The 19,781-nt window shown below is 45.2% G+C and overlaps 1 protein-coding gene across 1 annotated transcript in view; it reads right to left on the reverse strand.

Annotated features, from left to right (window-relative positions):
- The window catches only part of Synpo2 (synaptopodin 2), a 138,371-nt gene that overhangs the window by 21,749 nt on the left and 96,841 nt on the right, over nt 1–19,781 (reverse strand). The window contains exons 2-4 of the mRNA XM_050149802.1: nt 18,503–18,654; nt 13,927–14,723; nt 9,440–11,634 (exon numbers count right to left, since the gene is read on the reverse strand). Of these exons, the coding sequence (XP_050005759.1) occupies nt 9,440–11,634; nt 13,927–14,723; nt 18,503–18,654 (3,144 nt within the window). The remainder of the gene's footprint in view (nt 1–9,439; nt 11,635–13,926; nt 14,724–18,502; nt 18,655–19,781) is intronic.

Raw genomic sequence — 19,781 nt, forward strand, 5'->3', positions numbered from 1 at the left:
GGAGGGAGGGAGGGAGGGAGGAAGAGGGGTTGGGGAGGGGAGGGGAGGGGAGGGAGGGAGGAAGGAAGGAAGGAAGAACGAAAGAACCAGAAACCTGATTCTGATTTACAACTCTCTGGCCACCTGCTCTGTCCTGCCTTGGCTTGTTCTGTGGCGAATCTTAGGTGGAGTGGCTGGCTGTTGAGGGCACACTAGAAGAAAAATGACCATGGGTAAACCAACACAAGACCCAGGTGTGGCTTTTTGGGTTTCGTTGTTGCTGTTGGGACCCAGTCGTGGGTTGTGTTTGACTGTAACTAGATGTCACACAAGGAAAACTAAGCAACGTCAGTTTAATTATATTCGAAAGAAAAAGTACGCTGGATCTAAATAAAAATTCCAGATCGAGGCTTGTTTTGATTTGTCATTCTTTTAAAGATCAAGTCTTCTGAGCTCTGACTTCTGCTTCTGACTCAGAAACATTCTCAAAGTTCCAGGAAATCCACAAAATTTCCTGAGCTGCTAGGTCCCTCCCTGCATCGCTTCTCAGACTGGCTCGCTGCCTTCCTGGGAGCTGGGTGCCTGCTCTGTGGAGGCCTGAGTTTCACTGTGGTTTTGGAAAGCAACCATGCCTCTCAGGCAAGGAACACAAGTACTGCAAAACAGGTCGGGTTGTTGACCCTTCATTGTCCTACGTGACTGCCACAGGCCCAAGACAGTGAGCGGCAGTGAACCGGTCAGTGGGTGCGGTCAGCACACTGAAGGCTTTGGGAAAGGCGAGTAGGGGTGTCCCACTTTCAATATGACAGGTGATCCTACTGAACCTTATTCAGAAGGCTGCCTATGTTACTCTGAGAATATATTTGACTTACCAAGATCTCTCCCACAAAGAGTACTCTCCAGATTGCTAAGGATAACATATTCACTCTATCAGTAGCATTGTTCTGAATTAAACATTATCTCAAAATATTACAAAGGATTATCTCAAAAATTCATCCTGGTCTCGCCTTAATGCTCACTGAAACTATGCCAGCGCACCTGGGGGCTACAAAGCAGGAAAATGAAAGCAGCTGAGCAGAGAGGAACCGTGCAGGGAGAGTGGGGCTGGCCGGGTGGGGGGAGGGCGCGGAACACAGGTAGTTGAAGCTCTGGATGAGGTCAGAACACTGGATTTCAAGGATACCCTGAGCTACATAAGCAAGAACAAGTCTAAAATAACAACAAAAATCAATGAAGATGGACCTCTCAAATATTTTGGGAAATGGACTTCTGATGTCCATATGAGATTTATACAGATACTGGATAGGGTCTCTAGCCCAGGTTAGACTCAAACTCCCTAGTAGCTGAGGATGACCTTGAACTCCGGCTCTTCCAGCCCCAACCTCTCAAAGGTAGGTATCACAGGCAGGCACTACCACACCAGTTTTTACAGTGCTAGGGATTGGTGTGGGGGGCGGGCCTTGTGCACACAGGTAAACAACTGAACTATATACACTCCCCTAGTTGTGGGAGTTCCCCTAAAAGTAAGATTCACGCCAACAAAGAACCCACAAATCTTGTCTGGCAAGATTTCCCTGCAAAGTTTCTGAAATAACAGTTCTGGTTTCTGGCGGGTGTGTTGTTAATGGAAACAACAATATCTAACACTCGCTAAGTGCTTTCCATATGTGAGTGGTTGCTCTATACATATAGTGCACATTCATTTGCGTAAGATGCATTTCACAGCTGAGATCCTGGGGTATGGAGAGGCACAGTCATTTGTTTAAAGCCTTGATACCCACAAGAAACAGGATTGGATTAAGATGAAGGCAATTTTGCTCCAAGGACACACTATTTTTTTTTTAAAGACTTACTTATTTTTATGTATATGCCTGCCTGCATATGTGTGTGTACTACAAGTGTGCAGTACCACCAGAGGCCAGAAGAGGGCACTATATCCCCCAGGAATTAGTTGTTAGCCATGCTATGTGGGTGCTGTGATTCAAATTCTTGTCACCTGGAAAAGCTCTCAACCTCTACACCATCTCTCGGGCCATGAAGGACACACTCTTAACCACTATAAAATGGGCCCCTGGTGTGGGAACAGTGGCCTGCACTTGTCATTTTAACACTTTGGAGGGTGAGGCAGGAGGATCACAGAAAAATTGCAGGCTAACCTAGGTTCTGTAGTGCATTCCAAGCCTGTCATGAATACACAGTGGGAGTCTATCTCAAAAATAAATAAAAAAAAATGGGGGCACCTCTGTATGCTCTGAGTGTGCATGTATTATTTCATGTACAGCATGGAGTTCACTTAAGACAGCAGCTCTCGACCTATAGATCATAACCCCTCTAGGGGTTTGCATATTGAATATCCTGCATATCAAATATTTGCTCTGCGATTCATAACAGTAGCAAAATTATAGTTTATGAAGTAGCAATGAAATAATTTTTTGGCTGGAGGTCACATGAGGAACCGTATTAAAGGGTTGCAGCATTAGGAAGGTTGAGAATCAATGACTTAAGGGGCAATTATTTTGTTATTATCCCAAATCAAATCATGGCCCTATCCCCTCTCCAGCCCTAGGTTTGGAACCCAAGACCTCACACTTGCGGGGCAGTTACTATGCTATTGAGCTATACTTCACCCACCAAACCATGGCTTTTTTTTTTTAATTCACAAATTTTTGTTATTTAGTATCATTCTCTTTAAATTTTGAGGGTTTTCTTTCTTTGCTGTTTTCTCTTGGTCCCTTATTGTCCTGAAACCAACGAACACAGCTCTGGTAACTTGTGAGACTAGAAGCGGTGGGCGGGCGTTTGGAGGACTTGGTCTGGCACATTCCCCTGAAGTGGAAGGTGTGGACTATGGCTGCAGGGAATTATTTGACAGGGGCCGTGCTAGCTAAGTTTATGTAAACTTGACCCAGGCTAGCGTCATCTAAGAGGAGGGAGCCTCAATTGAGACAAGGCCTCTTTAAGACAGACTGGAGGCCAGTCTCTAGAGCATTTTCTTAGTCAGTGATCGATGGGGGATGGCTGTGCCCATTGCCAGTGGTGCCATCCCAGGCTTGTTGGCTCTGTATTCTATAAGAAAGCAGTCTTGGCAAGCCTTGGGGAGCAAGCCATAAGCAGCATCCCCCATGGCCACTGTACCAGCTTCTGCCTCCGGGTTCTGACCCTGTGTGGGTTCCTATCCTGACTCTTCAATACTGAACTACAATGTGGAAGTGTAAGCCTTCCTTCCCCAGCTTGCTTTTGGCCATGGTGTTTCATCGCAGCCAATAGTAACCCTTACGAGGACAGTGATAGTTGTGTGTGGTGGGGAATCTTCCAGTGGGGTCAGCACAGCAGGAAGGGATTGATGCCTCCACGTACATCCAGGGTGGCTGCTGGCTCAACGGGAAGTGTTGCTCTCAAGGATCCCAGGGATAAGTACTTGTATCCTTTGAATCACCGGGAACTGCTGAGTCCCTCATTATTCTGCCCAGAATCACCGTTGAATTGCCAAGAGTTATGGGTTTTGAAATAACCCAACTTTGGAGACTGCCTCATAGGACATTTCTTTGAGCTACAGGTCCCATGCCTAGCCTGCCCATTTAATCCAGCCACACAAGCTCACTGTCAGAGCCATATTTTTAAACTTATAAAGTAGATATTTCTTAGAGATTTATTATTTTCATTTCCGACAAGATTATAGCATATAAATTTTTGGACTTCTTATGCTGAAAGTAGGGTCCTTCCTAAGTCCACTCACTGTAGCCAAAGCCTTTTATAGAGCACAGGGAACTGTATGGTGAATTTGCTTGCCCAACAGACAACTAAAAGGTCTTAAGGAGTGAGAACCCAGGGTGGAAACCATACAGTCTTGTTTGGAGAGTACAGCCTTGGCCGGCATATAGCTAAGACTTGTGCACTACCCAAAGCTCAGAACTACCACAAAAACTTCATTAGCTCTTTTGAGCCCAAGAAAGAACTGAAACATCTTAGAGTTTGGTCAGTAGATCTAAATGCTAGACACTTGCAAACAGCACCCTCTCTGAGTTTCAGGTGTTTCATAAAGAAGGAAAACACCTCGGCTCTAGGGGCAATTCCAAGGAGTAAATGTGGTGTGGCTTAAGAAGGTAGGCTGCTACCACCAGGGCGTGCTAGCTCTCAGCGTGCAGCCTGGGGCAAGGTCTCACAGCTTACAGCCTGGGGCAAGGTCTCTAGCCTCTGTGCCTCGGGGGACGTGGTCTACAGTCTGTGAAATGGGCACAAAAGATGCCACAGGCCTTACCTGGACCACTGGTCAAAAGGATACTCAGCGGACTGACAGCTAAAAGCTTTAAAAAGACAGTGTTATCTTTACAGTTTATATAAATATTTCACAAACTGCCTGACGTGTAGCAGATGACTGATAACATTAATTCTCCTGCCTGCCTTCTGCCTTCAACCTATCCCCTCAGAAGCTGTGAAACTGAGAATGGCTGCCCCGGCTTCGATCCCTAACTGCCAGTCTGATATAACCATTAGTCTTAATTTCCTGGTTGTCTAGTGTGTGAAAATACCGTTCCCTCCCCAAGAGTAACAAGACACAACACTGTACTCTTTGACGTCGACTTCCAAGAGGAAGATTTTCCTGTTTATTGCTACCAGGCGCTTTTCTTTCCCATGCAGGGCCAACTGCAGCCCTTGGCCTTTAGATTGTCTCTCAGGAACATACCAGGGACATTTCCTATGGAGCTGAGAAGGCGGGAACCCAGGGATCAGATCTTTGCAGCGTTCTGGGACATCTCTGAGTGTTCCCATCAGCAGAGGAAGGCTGAAGGGCAGGTCTCGGGAGAGTTGGCTTCGGGACTCTGACCAACCTCATAGCAGCAAGAATGAGATAAACAAAGACCCCCACAAGGATCTTTACATGGAAAAAACAGTGAAAAATAAAAGCAAAAACTGATGTGTGTGCCCATAATGAGAAAAGTCACATATAGGGTCCAGCAGAAGCCACCCTCTTAGTCTTGATTGTACCCTGTTAGCTCCCAAACTTCTGATGAAATCAGTAATCTAATAAGTGTCTGATAGGATTTGACTATTTTTTTTTCCTCACAGTGATTTGGGGGATTGAACCTGGGAACTTATCTCTGCATACTTGAGTGACACCCCTAACCCCGGATTTGACAGTGTTAAAATTAAAATTCTCTTCATTCAGTTGCCTCTGAGTAGATCTTTGATTTCTGGGTGCCAAGTGGTAGATTGCTATGCACATATCACATGGCCACACACTTTAATAATCTTGGAAACAGGCTTCACCTGATCACGTCAAGGAACCAGTTGTGTTTCAGTGGTCCTGTGGAAGATGGGAGCTCACAGGGGGAATAAGTGGTGTCAGGGCCCTATGGGAATTTACTGGTCTGCTTTGTGTCTGGAGGCCAACCCTGGTAGGAAGTCAAGAGAAGAATTTCACTTGGCATTTTCCCAGAATGCTTGTCGATTCCTCCAGCAGCTTTGAAGGTCTTTGTGTCCCCCAGAGTCCAGAAATATGGGACACTAGACCGGAGAAGGTCAGTGTTTCCGGGAATATTGGTTGTTGGAATTTACATACTTTTCTCATGATGTGTGTGTGTGTGTGTTGTGTTTAAACTTTAAAAAAACAAACTCAACAACTCTGATTTCAAGAGTTGAATGTGTCCTCCGTATTTCCTTCCGAAAGCATGTCCAGGATTGAGCATTTGAGAAAACAGGCGCTTTGTCAATGACTGATTTCAAACACCCTTCCTGAGGGCTGCTGGGAGCATTGTGGGTTCTGCTCTAAGTAACTGAGGTGACACCCAGTAAGTACTGACCACCCCAAGTCCGGCGCTCTGAACAGGCATGACTGAACATGCCCCAGAGAGGTTTGTAACAAAGACCCTTGGCGTTCTCTGTCACAGTGACTGCAGTCGGGAAAGTCGTCTCATATGTTCGTGCATCTCTTGAGAAGAGGACTTTGTTTTTGGCGTCCCAGATGTGACTAATGGATGCTAGGATATAGGCTGTGGGATAAACCGCAGCTGTTCTACACCGAGAGAGGTCAGCACCAACTAAGACAGCGTTTTTAATCTGTGGGCCGAGACCCCTTTGGGTGCCGAATGACCGTTCCACATCTCCTGCATATCAGATATGGACATCATGATCCATAACGGTAGCAAAGTTGCAGTGATGAAATATCAACAAAATAACGTAATGGCTGGGGGTCAGCACAACATGAGGGACTGTGCTAAAGGGGCACAGGATTAGGAAGGCTGAGAACACCGCTCTAGACTAAAGATGCCAGCTTACGTTAAGTAACTATTTGTAGCTCAGACATGGTTCCTGTGCTTGAAAACCAGTTGCTTCTTATGCATATTAAATAAGATGTTGGTGGGTGTCATCGTCAACAACCCTTGTAGATAGTGCCATTTTCCATGTGCGAGAGTGGTCACCCAAATGTGCATTATAAAAGCTAGTTCTAACAATGTGACAGCCTAAATATACACGCTGTGTGTCGCCCCTTCTCCACACCAAGCATGCTTATTATCGACATATTAAAAAAAACACACGTATTATCGACACATCAAAGGCCAGTGAGGGCTCTTGGGTTCAGGTGTCAGTGCACTCCCTCCAGAACGTGGGGGCAATGCTGTGCTTGTATTTGTATGCTATCTGCCTTCCTCCTAGAATCTTCCACGTTGTACGCGCTTCCCCCAGCACCATGTTCCCTCTGGGATGAGAGGGGAAACTCTCAGAAGAAGAATTTAGCATAGCCCTTCAGCCAGCCATGGTATGAGTACCTCTCAGTGAATAAACAGGCAGCGGGTCCCTCTGGGTACAGTTCTTCAGGCACCCAGTACAAGGCGTGCTCAGGGATCCGTCATCGCTGTCATTGACAACAAAAATTGACTTCCTGAAGAGTGGAGGAGCAAGCAAAGCAAAACAAAACCAACCAACAAGGAAAGAAAAAAAAGGAAACCGCTTTTCCAGACTCCCCACCCAGCCAACCAGCTGACCCCAAAAACCTCCACCCAAGCAAAGCCAGGACCCAGATTTGAAGGTGGGTGCAGCAGTGGTTAGAACCCAGAGTTCTAACCTCCTACATTCCACACTGACATCCTTGCCATAACTCCAACACAGGGGTGGGGGCATGCACAGCTCCTTGGAGGAGGGAGAAGAGGAGGAAGCCCCTCTTCCTCAGGGAGTTGGTTTGGCCTTCTTTCCACACTGGTCTTTAGCGAGTTCATCTAACCTCCACCCCTTGACCCTGTGGTCCTGGGCCACCTGTAAAGACTGTCGATACTGAGTCTGTATGCTTGGCATGTCTCTCAGAGGGGTTTCTAAACCCGCAGCAGTCTCCAGAGAAGACGACAGCACAGCCTTTGGTTTTGGACTGCAGCTCGTGGCTGTGCCAAGATCACCAGTCAACCGGAAGTACGGTCAGGACACATGTCATTCCTGCACACCACAAACCACTGCAGAACCGTGGATACTTTGGGGTCACTACTAGCAAGAGCTCTTTGGAGCCAAGGATTTCAAATTAACTACCTGTCAGCCGTCAGGTAGAGCACCCATAAGTTCTAGGTCTTTCTTCTAACTCATGCTAAGCGATTTTTGGTTGTTCTCTAAGATAAAAAAAAAATGTATGCCATTCAATGAGCTGCCTACGCCGGCAATGAGTAACACAAACACACTGTCGTCTAAGGGGTTGGTCTTCAGCAAGAGTCTTACTAATTGATTTCCATACAGGCAAACAGACCAAATCACTCCCGGTAGTTGCATCGCCAGCAAACGCAACAGGTGGTTTTCTAGAGGGAAGAGGGCAGCGAGTTCCACCGCTCTGCAGCTGACCTCCCTACATTTTGCAAATACCTAAAACTGACAGTTTGACAAGGATGCTCCCAAAAAGAAATGGGTACTCTCCAAAGGGAAATCCAGATGCTGTAAGAGAAACCTTAGGGAGATGATTAAGGTTAGAGCAAAGTCATATGCAAAGCTTGTAAGGAATACAAGGAACAGATAAAGAAGGCAATGGTTTAATAGGATAGTGGAATACAGCAGAAAGACGGTGACAGAGGAAGGCAGGAATACAGGTATCTCGAGACTGGAGTGTTACTGTGTTCTCTCAAACCAGGAAAGTCTTTACATGAACTCTCTAGACACATCCATGCCCTGCCCACAGCAGACGGTTTTCCCTGGAGCTGTCATAACTGCTTTCTACTCTTCTCCATGAACTCACAACGAATAGTTTCCATGGTTGGTTGCGCCCAGACTTAAAATAGACACGAGAAAGGTCTTCAGGTTTGCGATCGGGGCCGTTATTAATCTCGTCGCCAGCTGGATGACAACATGGTGTGTAACCAATCCAAATTCACAAGGTAACCTTGCTCAAAACTATGCTGGCTCATCAAATGCAAGTAAGAAAATAAAGGTGCAAGAATAGAATTGCAAGGGACAGTAGAGGAAGCATGGGTCAAAAGCAAGCTGAACAGGAGAAGAAAGTCTGTGAGGTCACCCAGACAGGCTCTCAACAGTTCTTGTTTGTCTCCACGCACCAGCTCCTGTGGTCAGAACCCTCCCAGTCCCAGTTAGGCGGCTTCTCAAAGCCAAAGAGGAGCCATGTGTGACTTTCTGTCTATCCTCCTTTTGATGTTCCTTCGCTCTACTGTGCCCCCCTTTGCCTCAGCTGAGGAAAACAAACACGTGCTATCATGGGCAATGGGAGATACCCTCACAGCTCCCTATGGAACTGGGCAAGGACCGCGGAAAGCCATTTCTAAGGATAACGAGGTTTCTCGCCCTACACTAATTACTTCATATATGTCTTCTGAAGTGAGTCAACATGTGTGAGAACAGCTAGTAAGGGGCCCAATACCGAGTAAATGCCTGTGTCTAAGAACCTCCTTGCAAGCTATTGCTAAGTTATGTAAATCCCAACAAGTCTCTTGTGTTCCTTCTCTGCGGTAGAACAGGCGTCTGAGGTGACTGGCCAGAGCTGATTCCTGCCCTCCAGAGATTTCCTATTTCCTTAACACCAGAAATAGGACTAAAGAATGACTTGAGGGGAATCTCAGCCAGCATGCTGTATTTTCACCCTTTTGAGCCCTTCCACTATGGGAACACAGCTATGTTACATAAAGGCTGGGCTTCCAAGCTTGGATACACTGATTGCTGTCTTTGGCTAAAGCTTAAACCTAAGTATCCTGCTTACTTGATGTAATGGCACATGCCTATTTTGGGATATCACAGATAGATGTAAGTGTGCAAAGAAAATAAATATATTTTAAGTCACACTGAGTTGGGGTTTTGACCCAAAACCATGTTATTATGCTTCTTGGACCCAGACTGGGAGGTAAGGTATCTGAAATTACGTAAGTTGAGGATTGGCTAAGCTTTCTTGGGGGACTCAACACTGCAAACAATTCATTTCAAGCAAAGCGGACACTCAGCTTCAGCTACGAGATCACTCTTCCGCAGCCGACGGTTTCCACACCTGGACTGTGACACCGCTTTTCTTGGCTGAGAACTTCGGCCTTGGTGCCACAAAATAGGACGAGGAGGCCGATTCTTGCTTCGGCGAGGTGGGAACACTCACAGGAACTGGGGATGCGCTCACAGGCGAGGTGGGCTCCGCGAAGAAGGAGGGCTGAGAGGGATAGGCCGGTACCGAGTACACAGATGAAGCCTGCGCATTGGTGGGAGAGCCAACATTCACCTGTCGGGGAGGAAGGGCGTGCTTCACGGCCGGGCCTGAGGTGACCTTGACCGTTGACTTTTGAGGGAGGCTATCCTTTGCGCCAGGAGGTTGGAAGGTGAACAGAGACGCGTTGAGCTGATACGGTTGATGTTTCATGACATCCAAAGTGTTAAGCGGTTTCTTGCCCTTTTTCTTGCTTGTTTTGGAGGCCTGGGCGGTAGGTGGCTGAGACTTGATAGCAGCCAGTGGGTATGAGGGGGAATGAATCGGATTGTAGGCCATAGGAGGGGGTGCTCGGACATTCGAGGAGTACTTCCAGCTGGCTGGCAGGGATGGCGTAGGGGACTGGGCCCGAACTGCGTGGGCCTGCACCGTGTCGGAATCTACCACGTACTTCTCCATCCTTGACTGCCTTTTAGCAAACAGCTGGGCTCCTTTCCCGCTCATTCCAGGAAGCTCATTGGCTGGTCCCCCGGCACCAGCGTGAGCAGCATTTACTTGCGGTGTGGGTGCCGATAGCTTGGGTGTGTAGTTTTGACTGACGACTGCTTCTTGGGGCCCTTTGAAGGGACCGGCCAGGTTCAGTGAGCTCGCAGGCCGGGCAGGAGGGCAGGAAGGCTGGGCTATTTTGATGGAGGACACAGCTGTGACCTGTGGTGGGTTCGGTAGGTTTGATGTGGAGAAGGCAGGACGCTGGGATGGAGCCACTCCTGGAGACCAGACTGGAGAAACTGGGGTTACTGGTTGTGAGGAGGAGGACTTGACTGCAGGCTTTGGAGCAACGGGAGGTGGGGTCTTCTGCTTAGCAGAACTTTGCATGAAGTTACAAGCCTCTGCGCCTAAGCTGAGATAGTCTTCTTCCGGCCCCGAGTCTCCTCCAGCTCCAGTGCCTCGCTTACCTTCTGCATTTTGAAGAAGTGACAGGAGCTCAGGGTTGGGGCTTACTTTGGTTTCTTTGAATGTAAACATGGGTTTTGTTGTGCCTCGCCTTCTGGCTTCCTGCAGTATGCCTGTTCTTTTCGCCGGCACTGCGATCCTCTCGTCCCGAGAAGCTATTTGCTCAGAAGAATCGTAGAACGCTGGCTGTGACCATGGAGCAGGCTGGGGCCATGGCGGGGGCTGTGCTGGGCCAGTGATTGGACTTGCTACCCCTCTGGAGAAGGCTTCAGGTGGAGGTGAGACGGCAGAGTAAGGTGGCGGGGCAGGAAAGTCGGACATGGGGCTAGTCACACTCCGGGTTGGGGAGAAGGGGGCTGTTGGCTGGTTCATAGTTCCCAGGAAGGGCTTGGCGGTTCTATTCATAGGGATCATCCTCGGGGCCCCTGCAGTCTCAGAAATGCCACTGAAGCCATTCTGTTGTGGCACATTGCCAAGACTACAGCCCATTTGGATGGAGCTTTCACTCACAGAGCTCTGCATTCTCACGGATTCCTCTTCCTTCCTTTGATAAGAAGTCACGGTTCTCAGACCGTCCGTCTGCAGCCCGTCTGGTTCTCTGGCTGGCAGCGCACCCGCCTTCTCCTCTTCGTTTTGGGCAGCGAACTGTTCCATCCTCTCTCTCTGCTTAGCAAACATGAGCGCCCCCTTGCCTGTGGTGTCTGGCAGCATCTCCATCTTGTCCCCTCGGCTCAGTTTCTTTTCAATGTCCACCAGTCCAGAATCCCAGTCAAAGTTCACAACTTGTGTGTCGTCGTCAACGTCCGACAGTAGCTCTTCATCCACTTCTGACTCGCTCGTTCCAAGAAATGCGACTTCACTTATCTCGTCCTTGTCACCTTCCTCCTGGTCCTCCTCCTCCTCCTCTCTTTCAAGCTCGCCAGTCCCGTAACTGATTAGGGTGTACTTCCGGGCCCTCCGCCTCCGCTTCTTAAACATCAACACCCCCTTGGAGTTGGGGTTGGGAGCATCTGTTAGAAGGAGAGCGATGCTTTTGCATTTAGACTTAGCTTCTTTCACTTGCTTCTCAGACAGACTTTCGCTCCTCCTGAGCCCTAGGAAAGATACACAGATTGTATTCAATTGATGAATGCAAGGACTAATGCATTGCAATTGATTCCCAATGGGGAAAAATGAATATATACAAAAAATTCATATAATTGGGTACTGAAATTTGAAGAAATCTAACTCGTTTTTCATTTATTCTACCCCCGTCCACGGTGTTTGGGGAGTGCACAGAATCAAGCACTGAACCACACACTCTTCACTGCTTTTCAGATTTGCACTTACATAATAGTAATATAGAGCCCAGCATATCTTGTTCCATTTCCTCACCCAAGCGCAGCTTTATATATGCTGATTTATAACACAACTCAGAGCCCCCCACTCCCGTGGCTTCTTAAACTTTAATTAAAAAGAAAAATAGGTTGGGAAGTTCCAGTTGATAGGATATGATTGCATTAAAAAGAATATCCTTTAGGAACTTGAAAACAAGATGTACTTTGTACTGACATATCTAAAAGAAAAAATGTCAAAACTGAATTGCTTCGATGCAATGCATTTAAATACTTAAGTTTCTTCTTTTTTCCTTTGAGGGCCACTTCAAATCTTTCCATTGGGCTGCTGAATTAATACAAATTCACAATAGTGAATTATTAATAATCGACAGCACCGAGCTAATAATTAGTTGTATTTTTGAGTGCTGGAACATTGTGAAAATCTGTAATAAGCTCTAGGTTCAACACTATCTACAGAATTCTATAACTGTAACAGTCTCCTGCAAATACAATGCTGCTTAAGTTGCAGAAAGAATGAGTGCAAAGCTTGGGGATGTTTAAAAATTGTATGACTTGAGGTCTTTTAAGCTATCATTGAAACTGATCCAACAATTATGCCATAAAAAATAACTTGGCAGTTTTAAAATGACAAACTTTACATTTTCATTTTACTGTTAGAAAAAAAACTAATGACAAATGAATTTATAGCATCAATTAATTGTAACCACTTTTAATGCGCATGATCCACAAATAAATTTTGTAATGAGTTAAATAAAAATACCAGAAGAATAACATATTTCATGGTTGAAATTAATTTTCGTTGTTAAAAGTCAGACTTGACAAATCAAAAAAAAATGGAATGAGAGAAACTAATTTTGGAGTAACCTTACAGGTATTTTTCTGGTGATCCAATTTTGTGCAGACCAAATAGTTCAAAACATGGTCATTATTAAATGTGATTCCTTTTTGACTAGTGATGTTACAGCTTGTTATTAAACTGACAGTAACAACTGCACGGTGTCTGCTCGCTGCCAGCTTGTGAACTATGCACATGCCGTCATAGCACTGGGGCTAATATGCTATTATATATGTGAGGGTGCCTAAAGGAGAGGGCGCGGCCACTGGCACACGCCAACACAGCTACAGATGCCTGTGCTAAAAATATGCACCCAAAGGAACAACAAGGGATCGAAAGCTAATGCATGACTTTGGGAAACCAAGCTCACTGCTATTGGGTACAGGCAGCCTTGTATCCTCAAAGAAAACCCAAAGTTGGTAAAGCTTAGGGAAAAGAACTATATGCCCAAAAGAAAAAAAAAATAGGAGCACTTAGCTGCCATTCTTGACCTCGTTCTATTTGTGACCCTAGTAACCCAGATAAAACAAAATCCGGCAGAGGCCTTGCATTAAGCCACATTTTCTGTGGGGGAGCCCTGAGCTGTCTGCCCATGGTTCTGGAGACCTAGCCTGGAGGGTGATGCGCACCGCCACCTAGTGAAGCTTACTCCACAGCAAGGATCATGTAACCTAACCGCTGGGCATCACATATGCCCCTGTCCATCAAACACTTCTGCAAGCATCATCAAGCCGCAGAATACTTCTTTCTTTTTTTTTTTTCCCCAAAATGAAGCTCTGCTTTTAATATCAGAGTGGAGCCTGCATTAAAGGTACTTCGGAAGAAGACAGAACTGTTTGTGTCATTTAAACTGAGTCCACTTAACTTCCAATACCCTTAAGAATATTTTAAATACGAAATGTCATAACACTCTTCAGCAGATAAAAGAGGCATGTTGTATATTTCTTTAACAGTTCCTGCATCTTTGGGAATAAAAATAAATGTTTATGAAAAACATTTCGGTCTAATATGAAGTTCAAATTTACTGCTTCCAATTCCGAAACTGGCATTTTCCACACTATTCAGATTTGATATTTTATGCATTAATTGAAGCATTAAAGATGGTAAAAAGGTCTTAAAAAAACTTTTTAAAAAAAATTTATGCAGTTCAACTAGCAAAATATTTTAAAAGCCCAGCTCCCCAGACAGCGGCCCCCACCCACGGCAGGACTTACGAGCATGTCGCGCCCTGTGTTTGTGTGGTCTGCTGTGATCCTTTCCCGGGCGTTGATCTTCCCCCTGCTCGGTGCCTTCTGGTGAGACGGCAAAGGAGACCAGAGAAGGAGGTGCTTCTGACCGCCCTCCTTCCACCCCAGAAGCCACACACCCCTTTCCTGCCTGCAGCCTGCACTCTTCCGCCTTCTGCCTGTCAGAGCAGTCCAGAATCACTTCCACCTGGGGCAGCCCTGCGCCTCCCGCTTCTGTCCTTTGGATCACGCTCAGCTGCCGGCCGCTGGAGGTCTGGCTTGTTGTGCTGGGCAGGAGAGAAGAGTCTGCTTCCTCCTCAGGAGCAGCGACCGAATTGATGTGGACGGTCCTCTCGTGTTGTGAGCTCCAGTCTGGGTCAGGAGCCTTGGAGTTCTCGTTTCCCTGGAGAGTCACTATAGGGCCACTAGCATACTGATGTCTTTCCTTTGAGAGGGACAGTTGGAGCTCAACCACACGGCCCGGCTGGCCGCCTTCTGCCTTTTCTCTTAAGATGACCTCCTCTACCAAGTGTTCTTCTTGGGAGCCAAGCATCTGGGGAATTTTTTCTCCCGTTGTACATTCTGCATAACCCCAATCATTTCCTTGGTCCTCGGTTAGGGGAACTTTACTTGGGACTGAAGCGAGAAAGAAGTCTTTGCACTGGGTGTTGGTGGCTGGAAGAATCTGCAAGGTGGTACTTTCCATGGGCCCCTCCTGTGTAAGATGCTGATGGTTTGTGTTTTCTGTTTCAGAGTCCAAAGTCTCACTTGTACCACTGCATGGTCTGCATACAAAAAACATAAATAAATTCCAAACAGTTATATCAGCTTGTGTTCCACCTGCCAAAGAATTTCCCAACACCATTGATGTCTCATGCATGGTTCAACAAAAATTTCCTCAATAACTCCAGCGTATTAGAAAATAGAACTTGACGGCTCCTCTACATGGTTAACTAAAGATCATCAAGATAAAATTGTTTTTCAAGCACAATAAAAATGCTTGCAAAAAAGCTTGAAACCTAAACCCATCTTTGATTCAGCCTTTATTTGTAAAAGCACAGGGTAGAGCTATGTGTGTGCCCCTCATTTGAAATTGTTTGGGTTTTCTCAACAAACTATGTTTGCTGTAGATGACCAGGAACTTCAGTGTCCCATGGAGTAAGTTTTGACCTAGATATCACCAAGTCACACAGACACATCCAGAACATCAGCTCAACCTTAAACTATGAATACAGTTTAGACATGGTATATGCTTAACAGGATGAAATAGAAGTCCATTCCTTAGCTCTGGTGAGCATAGTAGGCCCCAGCCAAAACTCCTATGCAAAGAGTAATCCTGTCTATGCTGCAACAAATTGCTAAGTCATGTGGTACTTATTATCTGAAATGTTGTCCCTTCTCTTTGCAGTTGTCACTTGCAGCATTTTCCTTACAGAATCCCTGCCCTCAGACTGCTTCCTTAGCTCCTATGGAGAGCAGAGCTATTCCACAGTCTCCTCTGATGAAAACCCAGCCACTTGTAGGCAGTTTTGCATATTTGTGTTTATTTCTTGCTAAGTCTCCGAGCTCTCAACCCGTTTGTAATAGAAATGTCGTTCTCGGGACAGCTATGGAAGACTCCCTCACTTCTTACTTGTAACGTTTTCAGGCGGCAGTAGCCCTCTCCCCCTTCTTGCTTCCTGGGTGTGCACCCTGACTGCTGCAGGGATCAGTCACACAAGGGGGAGCTCCTATTTCTCTTCTCCTCAAAGGAAGTTACTTTAGAATTATGTGGATATAGAATTTCAGTCCGATGGACAAAGTGTTTGCCTCTAACTGTGATGTTGACTACATTTAGAAAAACCCAACAAAAGTCAAACCAAATGTTGCTTTTTCAATACAAGCCATCTGAAAGACTTTATAATGGTATGCTATTTAAAAATTATTTAAAAAAAAACACAAAATAACATAAAAGTAAGCCAGGTGGTGGCGGCATGCCTTTAATTCCAGCTCTTGGGAGGCAGAGGCAGGTGGATCTCTGAGTTCGAGGCCAGCCTGGTTTACAGAGCACTTTCCAGGATATCCAGGACTACACAGAAAAACCCTGTCTTGAAAAATCAAAACCAACAACAAACAAAACAAAACAGAAGCCAACAAAAATTACGCTTTTTGAAACATTTTGTTAGCAGAGTAGGATAGTCTTCTTTTCACTTTTTGCGACAGGGTCTTTTTTACACTGTAGACCATACAGGCCTGGAATTCACTTCATAGCCTAGGCTTCAAGTCATGACTATCCTCCTGTCTCAGCCTCCTGAGAGATGAGAATATAAGCATGAGCCAGCAGATCCAGATGGTTCATTCTCATACAGGAAATGATGAATAGCTCTGTGCAATTGAGTTTGGGAGTGCCAGAAGTCGGAGAGGTTTAATCTAACAGAATTTGGGATGAAGGCAGCTGAAGTCACTTCATCAATTATGCATCTGAGAAGAAAGCAATTTCAACTCATTCCAGCCTTAGAGATTGGGATATAGACAAGCAGGCCAGTGCTAATATTTCGTCGGAGCTGAAATTAAATGTATGCAAATGAATAAAAAATCATAAAGATATAAGGGGGAGATACATACACACAGGTACTCAATCTCACCATTTGTACAATTAGAGAATCATTTGCTTTTGATTTTTTTTATGATTTTAATAACATCTAAGGTAATAAAAATTCAGTATTAAAAGGCTGGTTTTTGTTTTGTTTTTAAATAGTATTAGCCAGAAATTTCAGGTTAATAAGGTCAAACTTGGGTCCTTTGACTGTCAGTGATATGACTGAGGACTGTTTAGCTTCAGGCACATGTCCAGATGTGCACAGTGCTGTTGCTTTGGGTCTCATAAAATGAAAATTTCATTGGAATCTTTAAAATGATGACTGATTTATTTGACTATTTTATGTGCCTGTGAGTGTTTTGCCTGCATGTATATATGTGTACCATATTTATGCCCAGTGCCCTTGAAGGTCAGAAGAGGACCTCCGATCCCCTGGGGCTGGAGTTACAGTTTTGAGCCACCATGTGGGTACTAAGAATTAATCCATGTCCTGTGTAAGGACAACAAGTGTTATAAAGCATTGTTCCAACTCTCCAGCCCAATTAATTGCATCATAGAAATTCAAGATACTTAAAAGAAAAACAAAACAAAACATGAGCTAGCCAGCCATTCAGAGCAGCGGAGAACAAATCCATTTATCTCTAAAACGAGGTAGGTGCCTAGGTCTGAGCGTTGAACCAAATATTTTTTCATGCGATAGCATCGTAATGGAAATGGGAACCAGCAGAACATGTCCCAGACTAATCTGTTCCAGAGAAACTGGCCTCATTAAGTCAGTAAGGACAGTAAACACCAAAGGGAATAAAGCAGAAAAGGTTGATTCCCTATTTGTATGTGGATTCTTTGCTAGTGGGAGCTTGGAAGTCTTCAGACCTTTAGCAGACTCACTGTGCCTAATGCAGGAACAATTCTCCCTTGGCAACATTCCTGATACGTTGTTTGTTTTGTTTCTGTTTTTTTTTTTTTTTTTTTGCTGTTGTTTTTGTTTGTTTTGTTGGTTGGTTTTTGAAATAGTTACTCTTGGTTGTTTGTTTTTTTCACTGGTGCCTTTTAAAAGCAAAAGGCAACATTGTAAGTAAGTGGGATATTAAGAGCTTGATGAGTGAATGTTTATATATGCAGCACATGCAGGCATACATACATGGCACACACATGGACTTAGATAACACAGGGTGGTTTGGGGCGTGTTTCTTCTACACTGTAAATAATACTTTGATAGCTCCGAATCTTCATCTAGCCTGCTTTGCCATTCCCAAATATGGTCGTATTGGGAGTCCTGAGCAGTGAAAACCTGCCTTTAAGCTTTTTGTTTCGCACCTCAAGGCATCATCTTTGTATAAAAATATTATATTGGTCAATAGTTCAATGCACAATCATTTCCAATTCATCTTCAAATCTAAGAATTATAATCCCGACCTTATAGAAACTCTTCACCTTGGAAATGGTGTTGTTGTTAGGGTTAATACACCAGTCTTTCTAAAAAGGTGGTCTAAAATACCTAAGATTTTCAACAAGTGCTTGACTTGACATAAGTATTTGCAGTTAATTCTCAACTAGCCAGAAAGCCCCATCAAATGGAATTGCTCATTTTTCAAACACTGTGGTGACCTGTTTAGCTGTCCTGACTTTCTTTTCTTCCTTCCTTCCTTCCTTCCTTCCTTCCTTCCTTCCTTCCTTCCTTCCTTCCTTCCTTCCTTTCTCTTTTTTGATTTTTCAAGACAGGTTTTCTCTGTAGCTTTGGAGTCTGTCCTGGAACTCACTCTGTAGACATTTCCGGCCTCAAACTCACAGAGATCCGCCATCTGCTTGCCTCTGCCTCCCAAGTGTTGGGATTAAAGGCAAGTGCCACCATCGCCTGGCCTGCCCCAACTTTCTATGTAGAACCATGAACTCCTTAATAACTCATAGTACATATGTTCATAGACCCTATAATCATTCCAACACAGCTTCAAGCAACAAATACATCTTGCAACAAATTTGCTTTACCTTTTGATAAGCAAGTGGAGAGAGTCCGTTATGCTCTCCATAAGCTTGATGACTTCAGGGTAGGTGAGGTCTGCACAAGGGTTGCCATTGATGGACACCACTTCATCCCCCTCACACAGGCCGGAGTCTGACGCTTTGCTCTGACTTCGAATCTGAGCAGAGAGGAAAAAATTGAAAATTAGGCAATAGTTAGAATCACATAACAAGTAGAAACTAGGCCATCTTCTCCAAGAGAGAAGAAAATTATGGCCTGCAAGTTATGAATCCAACCCTGACTTTTACTTCACCTGCTAACCTGTAAGTGTATCTTAAACACATCTCACCTCTCCCAAACACACACACACACACACACACACACACACACACAATTTATGACTTACTGTAACCACACCATTTAATGCATAATATTGTAAGAAAATAGTAAACAAGCAAGTCAAACCGTCATGAAGAAACCACAAAAGAAATAAAGAATGAAGAAGAACCAGAAAAGACGCTGGGTATTTATTTCAAGGCAGAGAGTGACCACAGGAGCTTGGAGCTCCGATTTCAGGAAGCAAAGGTTGGAGATGGCAATTAAGACAGATGAAATATGCTGAAGACCACCCCAGTACCCAAGGAGATCACACGACTAGTATATTAAAGAGTAAGGACCCCTTGATTAAGAGGAACTATTCAGCCAGGCATGGCGGCCAATGCCCTTCAGGAATTTGGTTCTACATAGATTGTTCCAGGTCAGCTAGGGCTACTTAGACAGACCCTGTCTCAAAACAAAAAGCCCACCACCAAACAAACAGACAAATAAAAAACTAGTCGGGGCATAGAATTAAGGACAAAGTTTAGCAAAAAGACAAAATGATGATAATTAAAATGATGAAAATTAGAAATAATAAAAAATAGAAATAGCAATCATGCTATATAAGGCCTACACCACATTCGGCCACCAATACAGACCTAGAAGGGGCTCTAGAATATTAGTATAATAGCAGAGGAGTCTCGTTAGCTCCATAGTGAGCAGATGCTGGAGGCTAGCATCCGATGTAACTAGGCCCCACTGACATGCTTCTTACCCTCAGGCTACCCTTCCAGGCTCATGCCCCAGTTCCCTGTGCAGAGGTCTCCGGAGACCCAAAGGCTGGGTCATCGTGGTTGGACCTGGTCAACAGACAGCACTCGCGTGAGTTCAAAGAGCATGGGGACAAGAGTAAGGGTGTGTGGCCTCCCTCTGGGCCTGCTGTGCTTTGGTTTGGTAATGGCTCTGCTCTTTGGTCTAGATAGTTCT

The sequence above is a fragment of the Alexandromys fortis genome, unplaced genomic scaffold (assembly GCF_014885135.2).
Source record: "Alexandromys fortis isolate MF-2015 unplaced genomic scaffold, M_Fortis_MF-2015_v1.1 scaffold_19, whole genome shotgun sequence".
NCBI lineage: Eukaryota > Metazoa > Chordata > Mammalia > Rodentia > Cricetidae > Alexandromys > Alexandromys fortis.